Below are 21,439 nucleotides of genomic sequence, written 5' to 3'. Positions count from 1 at the left end.
CGTGCATGGTGCATCTGTTTACAGATACCTGTCCAAATACTACCACGGACTACTTGGTGCTCTGTGTTTCTGAGCAGGCTTAGCTCCCTGAACTTGCTCCTTGTGATAGCTGGACTTTAGGCCTAACCCACTCTAATGAGTAGGAAACGCTACGTCAAAGCACAGGACCAGGGAATCTGCCCCTCCAAGTGGCTCAGGTCCTGTGAAGACAGCATTCGAGTCACAGTGCTCCATGTGCCCAGTAACACAGAAACATCTGCTGTGATCCCACAGGAGTCTGAAAGTATTGAGGTAGACTCTCACCAGTGGGTTCCTTGCACACACAGAGCTTGCAGGACTGGATTTAGAAGAAAAGGCTAAAGCAGTCTGGGCTGGATTGGGTTTAACACAGCAGGAAACAACCTTTTAGAAAGCTGAGGCTCTGTGACCATATTCCCTAATGCCATAACCACTGCTGTTCTGTTGCATATAATCTATTTATTTATTTATTTATTTATTTATTTTGAGCAGCAGATACATTGCAGTTTGGGCAAACAAGATAATTGGACAGGGTTTTGTACTACAAAACTGTACTCAGGACATCCACTAAACCTAACCTCACCGTTTGCTTTTGCTCTTGTTCTGCTTTTTAATGTTGCTTTCTGTGATGCATCAAAAGGTGAAAAAGTGCTGGTCCTCATGTGGCTATGTAAATATTCAGCTTCTGGTAGATTGCATTAAGTGTCTTATAATCCATCCCAATTAAAAAGCAGTCTTTATAGCCGTAATAGTTTTATTGAGAACTGTAACACATTAGACTTACAGATATATAAAGCAGTTAGTTTTATAAAGCATATAGGATATTAAAGTAATGAAAGACATTAATGTGACATCAATTTTTAAGGAGAGTTACTTGCTGAAATAAATGAGGATAGCCTAAAAGTTGATGGCATGTTTCAGTCCTGAGTAATGAACCCCTCTGCCCCCTAAAACCTCTTAGAATAAATAATGCTTGAGCAAGTCAGTGGCCATTAACTCTTTATCCTCTGAGAGCTACATGTCACATTGATGTCTCATCCTATTTTGTAACTTTTAAAAATACATTCAGAAATGACTTCTGTTTCCTGGGGTAGCTGTAACTTGCGATGCATTATTCTGAAGTGTCTGCTTTCCTATTGTCTCCTCGCTTTTCGGTGAAGTAGAGCTGTGACTGGTGTGCAAAAGTCTTGAGGAAGCTAGTTTTTCTCTTTTCCTTCATTTTCTTATTTTGTTTTTCCCTTTCCTGCTTTCTCACTCTTTGCCAGCGCTCTGCTTCGTGCTCTACCCAGAGGTGTCTTGGCATACCAAGCCTGGAGAATCAGAAACCATGAGTATGTTTTAATAATACTAAAAAAAAAAAAAAAAAAAAATCATGAAAGAACGTCTAAGAGACTTTTTACTAGTAAAATGGGACATTCCTTACAAAAATCTTAAAATCCTGGCTGGTTTGTGGAGAAGCAGAAATGAAATCCTTAGATCTCTTGAGAACATTGTTATAACAAGAAGTATAGCAATTGCTCGCTTGAAGTGTGTCTCATTAACAGGAATACTTAGCCGGGCCATTTGTGTTGCTATAGTTATGGAAATGTTAGAAGTTCTATGATCAACCCTATTTCCGAGGTATATAGCTCTTGTCAAAACCCCCTCTGGTCTGGAACTTGGCAGTAGACAAAGCATATGCTTCTCATGGTTCTGCAAATCAATCCAGACAGTTTTTATTTCAATGAGAGAGCTTAAGAAACAAAACAAACCCCAAACATTAAAAACCTGTTTATTGCTTTCAGATGCCTGTTCACAGTCCTGTGACTTGTAAATGATTTTGGTACAGTTGCTCTGCAAACTTGCCAAGCTCCTGGGCTGTAATGTCAACAAGGCAGTTCTCGGCCATGTTAAAACCATGTAAAATGAAGGAGAGGGTAGTGCTTTAAAATTAGTAATGTGCAGGGACTTGTCATTCCCCACATGTACATACAGGAACCTTTATCAGCAAAGTCCTGCCTACGCCGGAGACTGAAATGCCAGTAGGTGCTGACATGACTGATAAAATGCATTCCCTCTTGGCCGTACTCATCTATACGCTGCCCCAGGAATGAATGTCTTTCCTCTGACCACAGACTACTATTCAATGCCACCACTGCGTCTCCTCTGCCCTTTGTTTGGGCTGCTGTCTCTGCCAACCCTCCCACCCTATAACATCCCATCTAGTCTGTCCTTTCCATATGATCCATCCAAAATGCTGCCTCCAGCTTGAACCTGATAAGGCTCCCCATAGGAATTCGCCTTGTCCAGTTTCCTGCTCTATGTTTATGTGATATAGACGGGCAGCAGCAAGAGAGAGAAGTTTTGGGGAGAAGAGGTTTTGGAAGCACAGAGGGAAGATGAGCCCTTGTTCCTCTCTCAGTCCTGGATGGTCCCCGTGGGTGTCCAAGGGTTCCCTGAGTCCCAGAAAGGGGCTGATGACAGCCACCCTATTGGTGCCTCTTGTGCTGTGGATTAAATACTGTCAGCAGGTAAATGAAGCCTGACAGCTGTCAAACGTTCAGCTGTAGTGCTGATCTCTGCTCTAATTGCCTGAATCCGCTGAGCATTCCCCCTCCAAGAGCCCTGACTCCACGGATTAAAGCATCACACAACCTCTCACGCACCCACGTCTTGGTGGTGTGACGGGAGGTGTCTGGGAGGAAACCCTGCACTCCTAGCATGGTGGTCAGATGGATTTCACTGTCCTAAACACAGCCAACCCATTCCTCCATCAGAAGAGACACAGATGGGACGGAATAGGGCAGGGAGAAGCCTGGAGATGGCTATTTCTGATCCTTCATGCATGAGTGGGATACGAAAGGCAAGTTGTGCTCTCAGGTTTTGACCACCGTGGCCTTGGCTGAGGACCTCAGTGCAGCATGAGGAGAGGAGCCCTGCTTGTGAGCAGAGTTAAAAATCCTCGCTGCTTGGAGGGATGACATCCACAGCTCTTCAGTATGGGCTTTCGTACGTCTCACATGGATTTTGTACCTGTCGCTGCCAGGCAGAGCTGGCTGGGCCACCCTTTGCTCCCGTAGGGCCACTGCTCTGTCTGTAAAAGGATTTCTATCAATCACCCTGGCGCAATAACTTACAATTTCACAACCACAGATATATAATTGGGGCAGAAATTCAAGTAAATTGGATGAAGAAATCACATTATCACAAATTTTTGCATTATTTATATTCATTTTGGAACACTGGCAGAATATAAATGTCAAACAGGGAGATTCATGTTTCCAGTGAATAGAAATCAAAGATTCATCACAGCGCTAATCTTCGCTTTGAATGCCGCTTTAAGTTTTAGCCACCCCACTTCAAAAGGGACAAAGCAAAGCAACAGAAGAGGTCCAGCAATGGCAATGATTAGAGGCTCGGGAAGAGGGGCTTCTGTGCGAGACGAGATGAAGATCCTGGAGTTAATTAATGCGCAGGCCATTTTGACAATCCTCTTCCCCTGTGCCACATTACAGGTGCTGAGGCTGGGTTTCATGACATTTAAGGGAAACAAATTTAAAACAGATAAAAGGAAATACTTTCTTAAGGGCTCTAATTAATGCAAGGAAATGATTGCCATGGGATACTGAGAACAGCATCATTTTACCAGTGTTCAAATGAAGTGCTGTCTGCATACCCGTGCTGTACAAAACAGGCACATTTGTAGTAAGGGGAATAGTATTTGCGAGTTAAACTTGCTTTAAGTACCAGCTCTCATGTTTCAGGCTACAAATGGATTACTACTTGGAGCTGGGAACGATATGAGCTTTTTCTTCGCTGTAACACTGAACCATTAGCCTTTCCCCGAGGAAAGATATTGGTTTAGATAGGAAGCATGAGGAAAAAAGAGTAATTTGCCAAATATCACAAATGCTGCCTATGCTGAGCGAGCCAAATGGCTCAAAATGGAAATTGGAAAGCGTTCAACAGGGCTGGGAGAAATATGCACTATCATTAGGTTAGCCGTGGAAGAAGACTTGGACAAAGTTGCATGGAACTACATCCTGTTTATTGTGCAGGGCGCTGCGGGGATTCAAAACCAGAGGGCATTCAACGAGCAGCACGAGAAGAAACCCTTTCAGCCAGGGGAACTCAAGGGTTTGTAAGCACGTCTGTGAAGAAGTTGGCAGGGGTGGGGAGACCAGATATCCTTTGTAGGGTCTCTTGGCTTTAGTACTCAAGTTCTGTCCCGTTTGGGGCCCCTGGTGCGGGCTTGAGCTCTCCTGGGTGCACAGCAGGGCCGTCCTGCTCAGTGGACAAGGGTTTTACTAGCAGCTAGTAGGCTTTTAGAGCCTCAGACAAGTATTGTGCCATTTTCCTGTGGTGTCAGCGCCTCAAGCTCTAGTGCTGTACTCAGCGAGCTAGTTCAAGCCCAGTTCAACTGTCCCTAAGCTACACTGAAGTTACTATGGCAAATAAATTGTAGACCTGTAGTTGAGATTGATAAACTGTTCCCATTATTAGGAAAATCAAATGCAATACAGTGAAAGCAGAATTAAGCACCGCATAAAAATAATCCTAGTCTAGGGAAGAATAATTATTACTGAGCTACATGTGGAAAAGGTATCTCTCTGCAGGATGATCCCTGTATATTTGAGGTGCATGTTGTGCACCAACTTTATGGCCTTGGGGGGTGGAAATTGAGGCAGAAAGTAATTTATTTTTTTTTAATCCCCTACACAAAATCTTGTATGAGAAAATTCTTGTCTGAGAAAATTTTAAAAAACAGGCCCTGCTCCCTGTGTGGAACACCCGGAAGATCCCAGATGCCCAAGATTTCTGCCTTCTCAAGAAAATACAGCCAGGCCTGCCAAAAGGGATGAGTGCACCGTGCCACCAGCACATGCATCGTTTACCCGTGCATGTGAGGGCTGCTCTGCTCGCGACGATCTGGGTGCAGGCAGCAGGTTCAGCAACGCAGCGTGCCGGGCGCGCTGCCTGTGCAGAGCTGCTGCCTGTAATAATCACCACTCGCCTGGCACATCCAGCTGCCCAACAGCCGGGGCTGCCAGACATCCAAAAATGGGGGAGATGGGTGCTCAGCGCCGTCGAGCAATACATCATCACTCAAACAGCGATGTGCCAACCCATCAGCAGAATTAGCAGGTCCCTGGATCAAATGTGCCGACAAGGACACAACAGGGGACGATGAAAGACAGCCGGTTAACATAGCTCTTAGTGTCACCTTAAACGTTTCCTCCTCCTCTCTGTACACTGGGTCCTGTCTGGCCAGGGGAGTCATGAACTCGGCAGTCCGCAGCGGCTTCCTGGGCATCTGCAGGAGGCGCAGCTCGCTCAGGACAGCTCGCACCACCTGGACGATGTGTCCCTGGGTGAAACCGTCAGACACCTTCGCGAGGCAGCTTATGTTCAGCAAGTTGGTGATCACTCCTCCATTCTGCTGGATGATGTGCTTCCATAACACTGCTCATCGGGACCCGGAAAAGAGAGAATGCCAAAGACATTCACTAAGGAAAGCATGAGAAATGCTGCTTTTGGGTTTGGAAATTGAACTGGGGAAATAAAGGTATCGGTCAGTGAAGCCAAGATTCAATTTTTTCTCATTTGCTGCTTCTTTCATCCACAGATTTGCAGCATAGAGGCCTTTAGGCACATCTGTTCTTAAACCATTAGTGATCCATTGCTGGCTACCAGTCAGTACTTTCAGAAAGTCATTAAGGGCACATAACGTGAGGTGGATATGTGTGTGAAAATGGAAAGAACTACTTAAATATTCCTGCGTGTATATGGAGGGAGAACTCGTCCAGAATTTTCCCATTTGTGTGTGCAGAGAGAAGTGCCTTTATTAACAGTCTGCTTTTATTTCCGTGACCCTGATCACAGGTGACTCCTGCTGAACCAAGGGCTGCTATGGGGACTCAATATCTGGTTTAGAAGCCAAAGGCCTCCAGCTATGCAGGCACATGTTGCAAATGCCAGGTGTAAATTTCTCTGTGATTGGCATTTTGCTTAATTAAATGGCGAACCTGTTTGTATCTTTTAGATGTGAAACACTGAGACACGGAGCTTTTACATGTTTGTGGAGTGCCTCAAATTTTCCTTACCAAAATAAAGTTATAGTAGTAAAAAGTTTTGTGTTGTTGTTTTGTCCTTTGTATAGTAATGGACTGTCTCAGAGAAGCTTAGTAAAACTTTCATACCATCTCACTATACTTTTCTTTAAAGCTTTATGTTGAAAGCACTTGGAAGAAACAAGAATCATGCATAAAGGCCTTTAAAAAGTTCTTGAATGATGACGAGCTTGTTTGAGTATCCTTTGTTTCATATGTAGTATGAAAATACTGGGTGGACAGTTAATGTTACTGGCTTCTGGGTCGGTCACGTAATGGAGAAAAGTTGCCTGACTTTTCCTTGGATTGTAGTGTAGATACTTAGGGACTTGTGCCCATAACTATTGACAACTTTGTACTACCTTTTTCTCTTGGCCAAACTGTGATCTTCCACTAGATTTATAACCGTGCTCAATAACTATTGGTCATATCAGTGATTTATAATGGAGGAATTCATGCACACAACAGCGATCACTGCTTCTGCATAGCTGTGTATTTGGTGCTGCAGCTTATCTTGCAGGAAGGGTCATGCATAAATATGAGATAATTACCCACCAGGTGATTAATAGCAGGAAACCAGGAGAGGACCGTGACTCTCCCAGTTTACTGATTTCCATTGTATGCTTGCAGTTTCCATCATGCACAGATTGGAGTATTCTGGTTTGTAGCAAAACAAAGGGTTGTAGTGAACACATAAAGTTTGTGCACAGTGGCTATGAATGTTTGTTACGCCATGGCTTTTCTGCCCAAATAGGTTTCTTTAGTTCTCAAATTGGGCGTCAGGCACTGGAAATTGTCACAATAGGAAGGTGAGTGCTCCGTACTGTTAGTATCTTATTTCCACTGAACTTCAGGGAAGGTGTAAGCTAAAGAAAAAGCCAGGCACTTAAATGGGACAATGTCAGATAATTAAAACTACAAGTTTAATCTGCTTTAAAATGTCAAGAGTTAACTTTTTGGGGGCTTTCTGAAGTTTGCAAGTTGAAATCCCTTTGGCTGGCCCTTTTTGTGACTCCAAATTAGTGGTGAGAATCCCAGAATGTGACAGGTTGAATCCCCAGCAGTGAACTAGCTAAATTCAGATGCTATCACCTCCTTTCTCTAGGTCTTACTCATGTCCCTTATCTGTTAGTAATTTATCAGAGCTGTAACGTAACATGAAACACATGTTAGCTTGCTTAGAGACCATTTCCCATCCACACTATGAAAATTATTGAATGTGGGAGAGATTTACAATGCGCTAGGCAGTCAAAACCTGTCTTAAGCTTGCCCAAACACACATCATCTCTATACCTTGGCTGCCTCCACGAAAGGCACTACAAAAATGGACTTCACAATACAGTTGCATCATTTTGTAATAAGGTGAGTATGTGGAGTAATATTGTCTGGTTTACTCAGAGTGCAGTTGTGTAGTGAGGTCCCTGAACTGAATGTGGTTTCTTTTAATTCTGTATTCTTCTGGGGTGTGATCCATCAGAGATCAGTGGCATGAAAGGAGTGTTTTCCTTGATCTGATGATCAACAGGGATATTCATGCTAGCAGCTGCCGGTAGGAGAAATGCACCACTGAGAGTCCTAACTTAGAAGTGTTTGGTATCGTTGTGAATAGTCCTAAATCTTTTTTCCACATCATCTTTAGACTGAACCTGAAAAGCCCTTCTTTTTACAAGTCCCCACATCTAGAATCCATAGTACCCGGAGAAGTGTATTAAATCACATGATGTAACCAGAAAAAAATATATACTTCTGGGAACAAAAGCCCATCTGCCAGCCACTTCTGAAGGATGTGAACGACTATCATTTTTCTTGCAGTAATTGATTCACATTATTAAGTTTAATTTGGAACATTTCATCCTAGTCAATGCTTAGCTATTTCAGACTGCAAGGCAATTCAAACCTGAAGACAAACTTCCATGCTTAAAAGTTTGTCTTTTTTTCTAGCCGCATAAGTTGGTTGAACAAAAGGCACAGTTCTTAGAAGCTTTGACTTGCAGCATTGCTGGTACCCAATGAATTTAACAGACCTTGGGAGGGCCTGTCTACCACTGTAAACATTTGGTAGGCTAGAAATGCAAAATCTTGGATGTCTCTACAATGTCCCTCATGATCTGTAAGTTCAAAAATGGAATTTGATAGCAACAAAACCCAATCCTCCAGACATTGTTCTGTTTATGGAGAGGCCCAAAAATGTATTGTTTAGAATTTGGAAACTAGATAGGAACAACAGAAATTCCCTGTGTAAAAAGAAAAGCTTAAAATAGAAAATGTGCACTGAAACAGAATCCTATCATTCATTTACTGAAAAAAAAAACAAAAAACAGCTTGGGCTGATTTCAATGCACTCTAAACAAAAACTTGAGAAGAAATGTTAGTCACCACAGGAGAGCATTTTAAACCATTTTCCCAGCTTCCACTCTTAATATCTGATCTTTGGGGTAGTGTGTTCCAGTATTACTTAAATTATCCAGAACTGAGAAGTACTTGGGGTACAAACTGTATTTAAAAACAATTCTGATGATAACCAGACAATAAACATGGATGTTAAGCAGTAGTAATTATCACAATGATTTGAAATACTTGCCAAATCTTGAAGCATAGTCAGGCCTAGGAATCATAATAATTTTCTGGTAAACTTTGCAGAAAGGTTTGAGATTAGCATCGAAGGGACGTCTGGTGGTTCCCACTAGCAGCACTCTGTCCTGTGCTTTCAAAGCCTTAAGGAATTTGGGGAGAATCTTTTCCAGACGTTTTGGGCTCATCTTCAGAGTGTACATGTAAACACAAGGAGGCAAGAATTGTTATTAAGACTGACAATTTAGAGTGAATGAGGTGAAGCTATGTTAGATATAAGTAACATAGACATGTACATTGGACATAGACATGTTATATACAATGGGATTTTGGGCTCTTTTTCAGAAGTCTATTTGCATTTAGTATAAACAGACTAGATTCTCAACCTAAGTAGAAAGCCTTTGTCTTCTGCAATTCGAGTTGATTTCTGCCTATGTATTTGTGGGTTTGGGTGCTTGTGTCTTTTACTAGTGCATCTGCTGGTCCTCTTATTGAAAAGCAGGAAGGAAGCAACAACTCATTTAAAGCAGGAAAGCCTGACTTCCAGTTCAAGGAGAAATACTGCTTGGACCTGTGCACCTGATGAATCTTAACAGATAGAAAAATTACCTGGGTGTGTAACCTTGTCTGGAATTCTCACAGCTCTTGGACATTATGATCTACCAATCCTTACTGGTGTTTTAAATGTGAAAGATATGTTCCCTGATTTCTGCTGTCATTTTAGTTTGCTGAGGCTCTAACCCAGGAACACAAGCTCTTTGAACTCAACATTCATTTCTTTGTGATAAATACTGTTTGACCTTATTATAAAAATTGAACTACTGTTTACAGAACAGATGACTGTTGAGCAAAACTTCTTATTGGATAGTTACATTTGGTAATGCTCAAGTGAGTATGGGTTGGAGAAGATTCATCAAATAGCTGTGATGTCGCTCTACAGTTAACAAAGGCATAACTGAATAAATGGGTTAGGGTGGTATATTGTATTCAGAAAAGTCTAATGACTCAGAAGCCTCTCCAGAAATGATTGAGACTTAACATCCAAGTCAGTCACACTCACTTGAAAACCTTTCACTGGGTCACCTTGTGATTTTTACTATATAGTAAGCAGGTACCTGAGAAATCTTTCCTCAATTTCAGACAAGCCTTCCTAATGTTAATAAGATGTCTTCTGCTGTGAAAATAGACTCTATTAGAAAATGCAGAGTTTTTTTTTTTTTTTTTTTAATTGTCTGCTTCCATTTTCACCCCTTACTTATGAAAATAAGTCCTAATTTATTCCTTACATTTCGAACATCAAGTTTTTGGATGACATAATATCCACAGATTCGCACTAATTCATGGTTTGTTAGCACTAATTCATGGTTTGTTAGATGTGCTCATCTTAATTTTAAGATTTTAAATGGCTGTGCCAGTTCCAGACACAAGTGAAAAGTTCCACTCTCGTGTTAAGCCTACTAAGATAGACTGGCAGTTGTGTGCCAGCAGCTCCTGTTACACTTTGAAACTGATGTGTGTCCACAGTGCACACATTCAATGGATATGTACTGAAAGCTAATAATATCTCCTCCGCCTTGAAAGAAATATATCAGCAGCAAGAGAAGCTGTCAAACAGGCAAGCCAGGATCTCAGCCATCATGTGCACCTGAGCTGGAGAAAAGTGGGGTGATTTGTGAAGGTGACCCTTATTTGCGTAAGTATGAGTGGCTGAACTGCTTGCACATCATCCTTGGCAACTGGGTTACCATAACATATTTGATATTTGACTGCTTTGCATCCCTTACAGAGGATTGGAGAGAGACTATTTTTGAGTGGGCATTTGAAGAATTTGAGTTGTCTTTTTACCAGGTTCTCAGTCACGGTACCAGAAATGTCATGCTGGGATTAGTAAAGTCACTTCCAGTCCCTCCAGCTTCTGAGGGCTGAATTTAGCTCGTCTTCTCCAAAGCCCACCTCTCCTGAGTGCTCCTAGGGAAGGCTCCCCATACTGCCAGTTGCCTCTGCCTGTCCCTCCTCTTTCATGCTCCCTGGCTCCGAATATTGGTTATGCTGTGAGCTAAGTGGGACATGAGTGACTCCAAGCCTGGAGCCCCCCACTTGCACCAAGTGCAGAGGAGACATTTCATCAAATACCTGCAGATCTAGTGATTGGATTGCAGGGACAGGGGTGATACCCCTGACTCTGAGGAGGGCACGGGGAGAAATTTTTCCTCACTGGAGGCTTTCAAAACAGTTAAAAATCATGATTGTGCCAGGCAATCTTTGGTCCCTAGTTTTAATTTGAATCCTCAACTGCACCTGCTGTGAAAATTTGAGCTGAATAGAAAGGTTTGCTTTTGGTGTAAGGACCACCAGAGGGCATCGATCAGTGCACACCCATCAGCTCGTGCAGCCCTCGCAGAAGTTAACAGCCTCATCCAAGGTGATGAGGTCTTCCAAAACACCAGGTGTGTGTCCATCACGTAGCCTAGACACGCAGGACTTGCCTTAGGAAAAAAGTTTTAATTTTTCACATGGAGTTCTAAAATCAAAATATTTTGCAAGCAGCATGAACCTAATCAGGATTTCAGGGGAATTGCTCTCTGCTGTGGTTGCTGAGTTGCCGTGCCTATTGGGCAGTGTTTTAATTTTCTTTCTAGTGGGGAAGCTACACAAGACAGGAAGGAATGGAAGCAATGGAAATGGGACTCCTGGGAGTCCAACGAAAATAATCTGTAAACATAACTATTTAATATATGCTCTTTGTTTTCACAGTGGAAATTTATCCTTGTTCCTTTATTGTTCACTTTGGCTCCATCCAATTTCTCAAATTAATAGAGCTGAACAATTTAAGCTCATCCTAACTTTTAGTTTCTCTCCTCATATTTTGAAATTCTCCATTATTCTCTTCTGCTTTTCAGTGCACTGATGAGCAGCGACTGGACTATTTTTAAATAAAGCAAGTACGGGTGTGTAGGAGAGAAATGTGACTTCTTAAGAGCCCCCAAGAGGTCACAAGACTCTCTTAAAAGAAAAAAAAAAATGTTAGTGAGACAAGCTATTAACAAGCAAGCTTTGGCAGGTCTGGTCATATTGGTATGTGCTAAGCTAAGAAATACACCTGTTCCTTTGTGTCTGGTGTAAGGCAACAGGAGAAATTATCTGCACTGAAATAAAAAGGGAGCAACTCACCTGTTCTTCAGCCTTCGGCACTGATTTATAAAATGTTTTTTCTGTCTCTCCAATCCACACGACTGAAGGCTGCAGCTGCTTAGCCACCTAAGAGAAAATGGGAGAGAGGACGCAAGAAGTTGATTAAAATGGCTACAATTTCATACCCGGGTGCCTGTAATTATGCTTTTGAATCCATATTTCAGCAGTTAAAATTAGCTTGGTTTACTTTTTTTTTTCTGGGAACGTTCAGCACTCATGGATAGCACTGGCTCTGCTGAGTAGACCTGGCAAATCAAACAGTTTCTGTTTAGGAATCTAATGTGGAGAACCCAACCCAAATCAGATCATGCTGACTGCTATGATTGTGCTGCATTTCCCAACCCAAATTCAGCTGCTAAAACCTGGACTTGGAGGTCAGTGGCATGCAGACCACCAGCAGCTTTACGCTGGTTGCCCATAGGATCCTTCCCCAGGTTTCTGAGGTCAAAACAGACAGGGAGAGGGGCACGATGTGGCTACTGAATGCTCATCTTTCGGTAAAATAGGCTGGTATGCAATCTTCTGGCTTACAACGTAGCATTTAATTTGCAGTTAGCCAAGGAATTAAAATGGAGCCTGTTAAATTTGAAGGGGGGTCTGCAGAATTGGGCTTTCCAGCTCCAAAGTGAGAGCACTATACCTCTGGTTCACAGCAGGATGGCAGCAATGCTACAGGCTTTTTCACATCTTGCACTCTCCCTATTGCTATAGAAACGCCGGTGGTTTAGACATTCTACTGCCAAATTTTAATCACTTTCCAGTGGCTCTTCTGAGCTCTGCTGCTTCGCTCAGCAACAGAAGTGATGGCTGGAGGAGTCAATGGGTAACGAGGCAGCATTCTTCTCTCCTGATTTTTTTTTTTCTTTCTTTTTTTTTTTTTTTTTTTTTTCCGCAGTTGAAGCTGCTGTTTCCAGGCAGGAAGCATACAAAATCCATAGGTTGTATTTATCATAAGCCTAGTGTTTGATTGACAGACAGTGCAGGAAGAATTAAGTCATGAACATCTTCCCTCAAAGCCCTATAGTTCATTTTTATGGACACGTTTCAAAAACACCAAGAGTGCGTGTGTGCCTGTACATTAAAAATGGATGGAAGACAGGGGAAAAGAATAGTAGATGAAAGCTGTTAAATTTACTTGCTCTGCTGTGCTGCCGATGGGGTGAGGTGGAAACAATGCCATCTTTGGCATGTGGCACTTTATTTGCAGCTACATGTCTCATGTCAGCCCTAGAGTATGTCAAGTGGTACCTCCGAGTTCAGAATGGCTTCATCAAGGAAAATAAAGCTTTCTCTTCTGTTAGAAAGCTGGGGCTATTTAGCGTTAATAACGGGGATTAAAGAAAACAATGCATCATATCATGAAAAATAATATGAATATCCTGCAAAAACGGATATGTGCGCCTAGGCAGTTCTGTGAACATTTATCTGTGTGTAAAACTGTAAAGGGTAACTTCTCAGTCCTGCAATGTATTGAGTATGCAAGCCTGAATAAAATGATGGATTAAAATAGTACAGCAATACTAACTGCCCTTTTAAGGTCAGATGATTTTTATCTATCTTCTATTTATCTATTTTCAGAGGTCTGTTTTATATTCCTAAGCCTGCATACAGGTACAGTGGAGAGAGCAAGCTTAGGGTTTTCATTGAATTGAACTGTGCAGCAGCCTTAGACACAGGTTTTTCTGCTGAGTATCCTGTTATCTAAGGGCTCAGACACCTGCAGAAAATGCAAATCAGCCCCACTGATTTGCACTTGCAGGTGAATTCAGTCAGCACATGGCAGCTTATAAATACGTCTGGAGGCAAGCAGAGAAGAGTAATGTTGTAGCGGTCATGTAGCAATGGTGGTGTGATGGGTGTTCTTTGGATAATTAAAATTTGGGAAGAAAAAGGTAAGCTGTAGGTTAGTTGCTAAAAGAAACTTGTGCCTTCTTAAAGAACAATATTTGCATTTCACGTGCTGACTCTGAAATCTATTTTAATGTGTGGAAATTGACTCAGAGTTCCTTACTAAATTCAGTACTGCTAATGTATGGGCTATCACCTGGGCTCTCCTGATGTTTCTAATGCTTCCCTTTACCTTCTGAAGCATAAGATAACAATAAATTTTTCACTTTTGTTGTCTGTGTGTGCCTGGGGAGGAGGTCAGTTGAGGTAAGGTGAGACTGCTCCCCTTGAAACCTACTTTTCCCTGGCTGGGGTTTGGGCTAGTGACATGCTGTCTAGTCAAGTTTACCAGCTGCATGTGCATGCATTACCACCCTGGTAGACTCTGTCACCACGGGATCTGCTCTTGCTGTGATGCATTCTCCTCTTGTTGTTCACTTTTATGACCCTGGTGATGTCTCAGATACTGACACGGGTTACTGCTCAGTTTAAGTCAATGTAAAGAAGCACTGTGTGTTTTGCTCTGAGAGGTGCTGCATCTGTATGAAGTCTGGGGAGCAGTGTAGCTGTTCTGCAGTGTTTCCTCCATACCTGTGTGTCTGATGCTGCAGTGTGATGTGACAAGGAGAATTGGGGTGGGGGAGGCTACTGAGGCTGTTGGAGCTTTTGGCAGGGATTGAGCTCTGCTCAGGTACTTCAAAGGGAACCATGTCGTTTCTTCCATGGGGCTGCTGCAGTCTGGAGATGCAGATCTTCCCCATTTGGCTCAGAGGTGACTTCAGTGGTTAGCAGCTCTCTAAAATGGAGCCTGAAGGTTTTAATCAGCCTACAGTTTCATTTTAACTCTTAAGGAAAAACGTTCAGTATTTTCACACCTTTTGTTGTCCTTTTTTTTTTTTTTTTTTTTTTTTGTCCCCTTTTTTACCCACCAATTATGTGGAAATGCAATGAAGAAGCTCAGTTCTGGCTGGCTCTTAAACAGGTATTTTTTCTGGGCTTTCTGTTTTAAGGAAATGACTTAGATCTATAAAGTGGCCTGAATCTATTTTCCTGGCATTGGTAGGTGCTAATGTAACTGAAGTCAGCACGCTGCTTTTCAGTCATCTTCCTATTGCCAGATCAGGCACCCAGAATCTATCAGCATCTAATTTACATTGTTGGCAGATAAGTAGCAGACTGCACATCCCCGTGAAAGTGCTTCATTTGAATTATCCATGGACAGTTTGAATCCATGGATAATTAAATGCACTGTACATAATTAATTTGTAATTGAAATGTTATTAGCTTTGCTGCATTCTCCAGTTTGTTGGAGCTGCCAGTAGATGGCTCCTTAACCCTTCTAATACTGCACTGAGTCAGCTGCGGTCTGTGCTGGAAGCTGCTGTCTGACGGTCAGCACTGAGCAATGGAGGCTTCATTTGCTCTTCCAGGAAATTATTGAGAGAGTCTTTTCTTGCTGTCTATCAATATACAAGGGTCAATCAGCATTTTTTGTTAGACTGTGTTAACTTTTTCACGCGTGAGGGCCAGAGTTTAATAGTGAAATCAGTACACATCAAAGTACAGAAACCTGATTCTAGCAGGGGCTGTATGCTCACAGCTCTTCCGAACTTGAAGGTTTTGGTTAAACTTGAAGGAATTTTGCTAAAAGATGCAAGTCTAAGTTTTCCTGAAGATGAATTTGTTGCTGAAAACTGCTTGATCTGAAGTTTATATTCACAGAAATGCTCCAAAACAGCTAAAGCAGAGATGTTGAAATCTCTGATCAGACTTTAACTGAAGGAGCAAGTATTTCAGTACTACAGGGATGATGCCAATGTACTCTGGCTTCACAGAGAGGAAAAATAACTATAAATACTTTCTAACAGGATGCAATGAATTTTTCAATGTTAGAGTAGCAGTGTAAAGCTTCTGTCATGGAAATAAGTCAAATTGAGCACTGGTGATGTTCATTGCTTCCGGGGGCTTCCAGTGCCTGGGCTTCTAGCAGGCTGCACTACACCAAGATAAAAGTATTGCTCTGGACAGCTGGAAGAAAGGCTGAGGGTGCTATTCCAAATTTCAGTTGTAATGAAATGTAATGAAAGGGTAATTTTTGGCCCTAAATAGAGATTTTTGACAGTGTACTAGATTTCAAAATCCTTGCTTCTAAATGCAAGGATTATATAATTTGGATTTGGATAAGCTCAATCTTTTTTTTTAGTATAACACTTTTATTCAGTATTATCTGCTAAACAGCATAACCAAATAGCCTGATAATGCAGTCTCGACGGTGTTGAAATACTTGTGCAGCACTGTAACACTCCTTCAGTACAGGCGGCTGCACAGCATACGCTGAGCTGTCGATACACATACACGATTTCTGTGCTGGTATTTCCTCCTGACCACTGCTTTCCCAACCTTTTAGCCTGGTCAGTGTTGCACTCATAACCCTTTCCCGTGTGTGGCTTTTCTGCACAATGTGCTTTCTGTTGCTGTGGCCCTGCTGAAAGAGGGCTTGTCTCACTCTGGCAGTGATTAACCTGATGGCTGCCTTATGGCTGCTAATGGAAGACCAGTGCTTGTGGCTTTTATTGCCTTGGAGTTAAGCCCTGTGAACTACCTGTGTTTTAACACCTCTGTGTCACTGAATCAGCCTTCTGTGTTTTCTCCATGATCCTTTCTGGATTTCCCTTAGTTTGTTTACCTCACTATCTTCCTTCATACCCTTTCTGTAAGCTGTAGCACTGTTGCAGCTGTGTTTGTGCCTTGATGGGAACGGGAGAGCCAAGCCTTTGGTTGGTACAAGCTGGCAGAAAGCTCCATTTGAGCTCAAGCTGGCTCAGTAAATGGAAAATGTGGCTTAAATGAGAGATTCCAGGATGTTCTGGTTTGTGCTTGAAGGATGAGATTCGTTTTGAGAACTGCAGGGAATTATTTGGATGTTAGAGACGGATTTTTTCTTCTCAGAAGCACAGTTGACCTGGTGGACTTTGTCTTTATGGAGGACACAAGAGCTTGGGCCTGGTGTTCCAGCTTCTTTCAATAGCTTTCCTATTCAATATTAATCTTCCCTACATTTCCTTTGAATAGGCAGATTGAAATGTTGGTGTTTTCCTGTTCTGGTATGAGAAGTCATTTCCTCCATATGACATTTAAAATGCCTGCTTTGAGTAACACACAAGTTTCTTTTTTGGATCAGGGCTGGTATGTCTCTTGCAAGTCTCCTCCCAGAAATAAGGGGGGTGGGGGATGAATTTGGCTCTTGCATCTGAAACAAATTAAAGCTTCATTTTTTCCAGTGCTGTTCACTTGTTTAGGGTGTCTCCCACAAAACAACTGCCAGCACTCAACACTCTGTTATGGACAGAAAGTTTCCTGAATGTCATTTTATGCTCTCCAGAGTTTCCTTTCATTATAGAAACTCTGTTGTTTGCTGATATGATAAGTAAATGAAAATGCAGGGTTACTTCACCTCTATCACAGAGCACCATTAATTCATATTTAGTAAATCCTGGTGTTTAACAGTGGTTACATGGGTTGTATGATAACAGAAACATAACTGCCATGTTTCCTGTCATTCACTTACAACTGTAGGCTTCGCTAGCTCACATAAGGCACTTCTGGAGAGAGCTGGAGCAGAAAGCTTGCTTGACAACATTCACAGTTGCTGTTTGCAAAAAAAAAAAAAAAAAAAGGCCAAAAAGGCCAGAAGTCTCCGATTATAGAGATCAGGTGAATCCTTCAGTAATCATCTGCATGCAAAGCACTTCAACGAGGTGTACTGCAGTAGGTCTGACAGTAGCATTTTATATTTACAGCTCTCACACTACATGTCAGCTGCAGGATACCATTTGCTTTCATGGCTCGTATGCTGTACATACCACTCTATTGTAGTCTTACAATAAAGCAAGTATGTATACCTGATATTTTCACCATGGGTGAAAATAGCTTTTTGCAGGAAAGTATTTCATGTTTCTAATGTCAAAGAAATTGCAATATGTGTTTGTCTTGCATTTGCTGTAGCTCGGGTAACAGTGGACACCTGCAAATAAGAATATAAAGGTTTCCTTTTCCTTCTTGCTTGATATTCTCAGTTAATCAAAACTGATTAAGAAAACGATGTCTAAGAGTATAATCCAGTTTCTGTACTGCTTTAGAGCACAGGACTTGATGGTGCTAGCAGCTGTAAAAGGTGGATTCTGAGCACTACTGGAAGCATAATAGATGGCCACAGAGCAGTAGGAGAATAAGGATTATTATGACAGTACTGCTCAGTGTGATGGCATACTTAGTGTGTCAGTGCTCTGACTGTTGCCAGATAACTTTCAGCTGTTGCTGCACAGAAAAAACTTGAAGGAAGGTGGATGTTTGTGGGGATATGGCTCCAGGACATGAAGGGCACAGCATAAGCAGCTCTGAGCCATGGCAACTGGTATCGTAGACCAAATCAAAGGTGGGAGCTGACTTGGTAGTTGACTGAGATGACAGGTAGGATGGAGATCTCTCAAAGAGTTTCAGCTCATTAGTCAAGAAATAACTTGACCAAACTGCTGCATGAAGTTATTCTGTCCCAGGTGCAGGACTATCAAACTGGATGGGATTACTGCATACTATAAAGAAACAGCAACTGATTGTAAAACAAGAGGAGTAGGTGGCCTCGGTAGGGACTTGAGTTTCCCAAAGACAAGGAAAATGACACTTAGCATCTTCAAAACCAGGTGAAGAGGGGCTGTAACTTGAGTGGTGGCAGCCTGAGAGTGCTAGCTGTGTAGATGGAAGATTGTTTCTAGTCTGGCTCTGAGCATAATCAACAGATGGGACAAATTAGTGACATGTCCATGTGGACAGAAGGTGGCAGGGAGAGGTCAAACAACCAAAGGAATCAAGAATGGAAACAAAATGTAGCTGATGTGAATGATGCTAAGACAGGTGCTATGCCAAAATGAGCTTGCAGAGAAAAGAGCACAAAGACAAGCATTCCTTGGGAAGAGACTATGCTGTGCTATTTGCTCTGTTATTAAGGGAGTGGAGTGTGGAGCAGTACTGCTGTTGCAGCTGGAATGAGTCACCTTTTGATAAGCAAGTGCCTGGACAGCCTTTATTCCTTGTGATTGACTCTGAGCAACTTCTATCCTAGTACATTATGCAGGTGCCCTGAACTGTCATTGCTACTTTTGCAGGAACTACAGTAGAAAAGTATATGTAAGCTTGGATTGCTTCTCACTAATTTTGGAGGAGGTGTTGGATAATGGTAACATTTGATCTTGTGTAATCTGGAAAAAAAAATGAGGGTTTTTAAGCATCTATCTCTATGATTATACACATGTATACAAACATGTATGCATATATATATTATATATGTTCCAGCTAATGTATATTATGTGTAGATGACTATAAAAAACACACCTTAATATCTTCATCTGGAACCTTTTAGGAGTGAAAAAGACTGCCATTCTTTCTCCTGTGTTTAAATGCCTTGTGCTCCAGCAGGGACTGGATGATGGAAAGGATGGTGTGTGTGCTGTGCCTGCAGCCAGACATGTGCTTTGCTGTTGATGAGGGCACAGAAACTGAGTGGAGAAGGGTGAAATGGAGGGAGGGGAGGGAGTATTAGTTCAGTCTGATGGCACTAGCTTGTGACAGGGAGTGCTAGATCCAGTGTTATCAAAGGGCCATGATCACAGCTTTTCCTTAGGCACTACTCTGACCAGGAAGAAATTGGGGTCCTTGGGGATTGCTTTACTTTTAACTGAGAAACCTGTCTTTTCTGGAGATGGAGACACCTGTCAGAGAACCTGCTATAATACTAGACTTAATAAAATACAGCTGATAAATCCCTGGGAAAGCCAATTTGAATACAGCCTTTTAGTAGGCCTCTGGCACTGGAAAAATATTGCATTTGGCTTTTTCTAGTGTATGCACTGTGTTTTTTCTTTTTAAGAGTATTTCTTCTGGAAATGTTTACCAGCTTCCTTCCTTAGCAGAAATGCTGAGGACTTAGAATGTGGAAGAAATCCTGCCAGGATAGTGTCTCCCTTTCTGATGAGGATTTGGGATATGTTTTTCACAGCTCATATGCCTTCTTTCATTTCCAGACTTCTCATACATTTCTGCTAATGTAATCCTGAACTAAGATTCCCTCTTCTGAGAAGCTTGCTGATAGGTAAACAGAGCAGTACAGTACAGGGGAGAGCTGTTTTGCAGCGATAGTCCCAGAGGAAACTTTTGACCACCCTTAGTCTAGTATTTGATTAAATGCTGCATGGCAAGCATTCCTGACTGATGTGCATATAAACAGAGAACAGAATTTTCTTTATCTACGATGCTTTTCATATTTGAGGCAACACACAGCTTGCATAAATGTTAATGTGAAAAATATGGCTACTATATGCAATTTCTCAAGGGGCATTACATCCTCTACAGTGGCACACACACTGGCTGTCAGCAAGTGGTTTTGAAGACTTGAAAACAAGAAGACAGTTTAAAATTTGGGTTGGGACCCCTTTGGATCCTATATGAGTGGTGTACCTGCTGAAACCAGAGTTTGGTATGAAGGAACTATCATACAATTTCCTATTTGTGCTATAAAAGAAGTGATGAACTGCAACAACTTTGCAGGGAAGTACACAAAATGGTACCTTGAGAACCATGTGAAGCATCATTTGCAGGCCACTCTTGCCTGGATATTTCCCAGCGATGTTGGAAGCAGATAAATTGAAGAGGTTGGCTCCTGTTTCTGTACAGATGGCATCGACCAGCATTTTCTTTCCAACACCAGCAGGTCCAGCCAGTAATAAGGCTTTCACCAAAGGAGCCTTCTCATGAACTGTTTGGGAACCTGTAAAAAGTCATATGGCACTATTATTGCTTTCATTTAAGTCTGCCATAAAGGCAATGGAATGGTTCTACTTTTTTTTATTCACAGTAAATATTTTATAATGCGAATTCATTGTTTCATTAATGTAGCACAAGTGCTCTGGAGTGAACTTGTGTATAACGATAACTGTGGCCCCTTCAGCTAACATCCCTGCTTGCAGCAAAACCCAGCCATCCCTACTTGTACCTTTGGATAGGCAAAAGTTAGCTCTAAATCTATGTGGGTTAAAAGAACGCTACTTCACTGGCAGATTTCTGAGTTAAGAGTGCTGAAATGACACTGCTGTATGTGGATGTGTACAGACAAGCCTGGTGCTCTGCACGGGGACACTTGCTTTCAGTTACACCGCAGTTGTTACCGAACTCCATCAGCTGTCAGACAGACATATAATCAGATGTACCTGTGGCTTTATGCTTGGCATTTGTTGTCAGAGCAAGTCTTCACTTTCTGCTATTGGCCTTGGGCACAGATTCCTGCTGCACATAGTACTAGCAGAATTCCTTCCTGCTGTCTGAAACGACACTTTCCAGCTCCCCCAGTTTTAGAGAAAACAAACTAATGGGACTATCTATTACGGCTGCATTTGTCAGTGATTTTGAAACCAGATGTTACCATGTATTTTACTTTCTCTCCTCTGCCTTCTGTCTGCGCCTCCATTTTTGGACATTTTTCCTCTTAAATGCTGTTACTGTTCAGTGAGTATTGAAGACTGACCATTTGTCACTTAGGCTAGCTCTACTCCAAAATCCTTCACTGCTGATATCTTTTCTAAGCACTGCTGCTGTGTGGTGTCAGCTCATCTGCAGAGGAGCAAATGCTATTC

General features: G+C 42.1%; 1 protein-coding gene across 1 annotated transcript in view; it reads right to left on the bottom strand.

The window, feature by feature from the left end:
• Positions 1-1,241: 1,241 nt before the first annotated feature.
• The window catches only part of DRC11 (dynein regulatory complex subunit 11), a gene marked incomplete at both ends in the record, with an annotated part of 103,227 nt that continues 83,029 nt past the window's right edge, over positions 1,242-21,439 (bottom strand). The window contains 5 exons of the mRNA XM_084289409.1: positions 1,242-1,328; positions 5,222-5,460; positions 8,689-8,866; positions 11,850-11,936; positions 20,378-20,577. Of these exons, the coding sequence (XP_084145535.1) occupies positions 1,242-1,328; positions 5,222-5,460; positions 8,689-8,866; positions 11,850-11,936; positions 20,378-20,577 (791 nt within the window). The remainder of the gene's footprint in view (positions 1,329-5,221; positions 5,461-8,688; positions 8,867-11,849; positions 11,937-20,377; positions 20,578-21,439) is intronic.

This window comes from Netta rufina (genome assembly GCF_964035555.1).
Source record: "Netta rufina genome assembly, chromosome: 6".
In the NCBI taxonomy this organism is placed as follows: Eukaryota; Metazoa; Chordata; class Aves; order Anseriformes; family Anatidae; genus Netta; species Netta rufina.
This window is presented reverse-complemented; position numbering and strand designations above follow the sequence as displayed.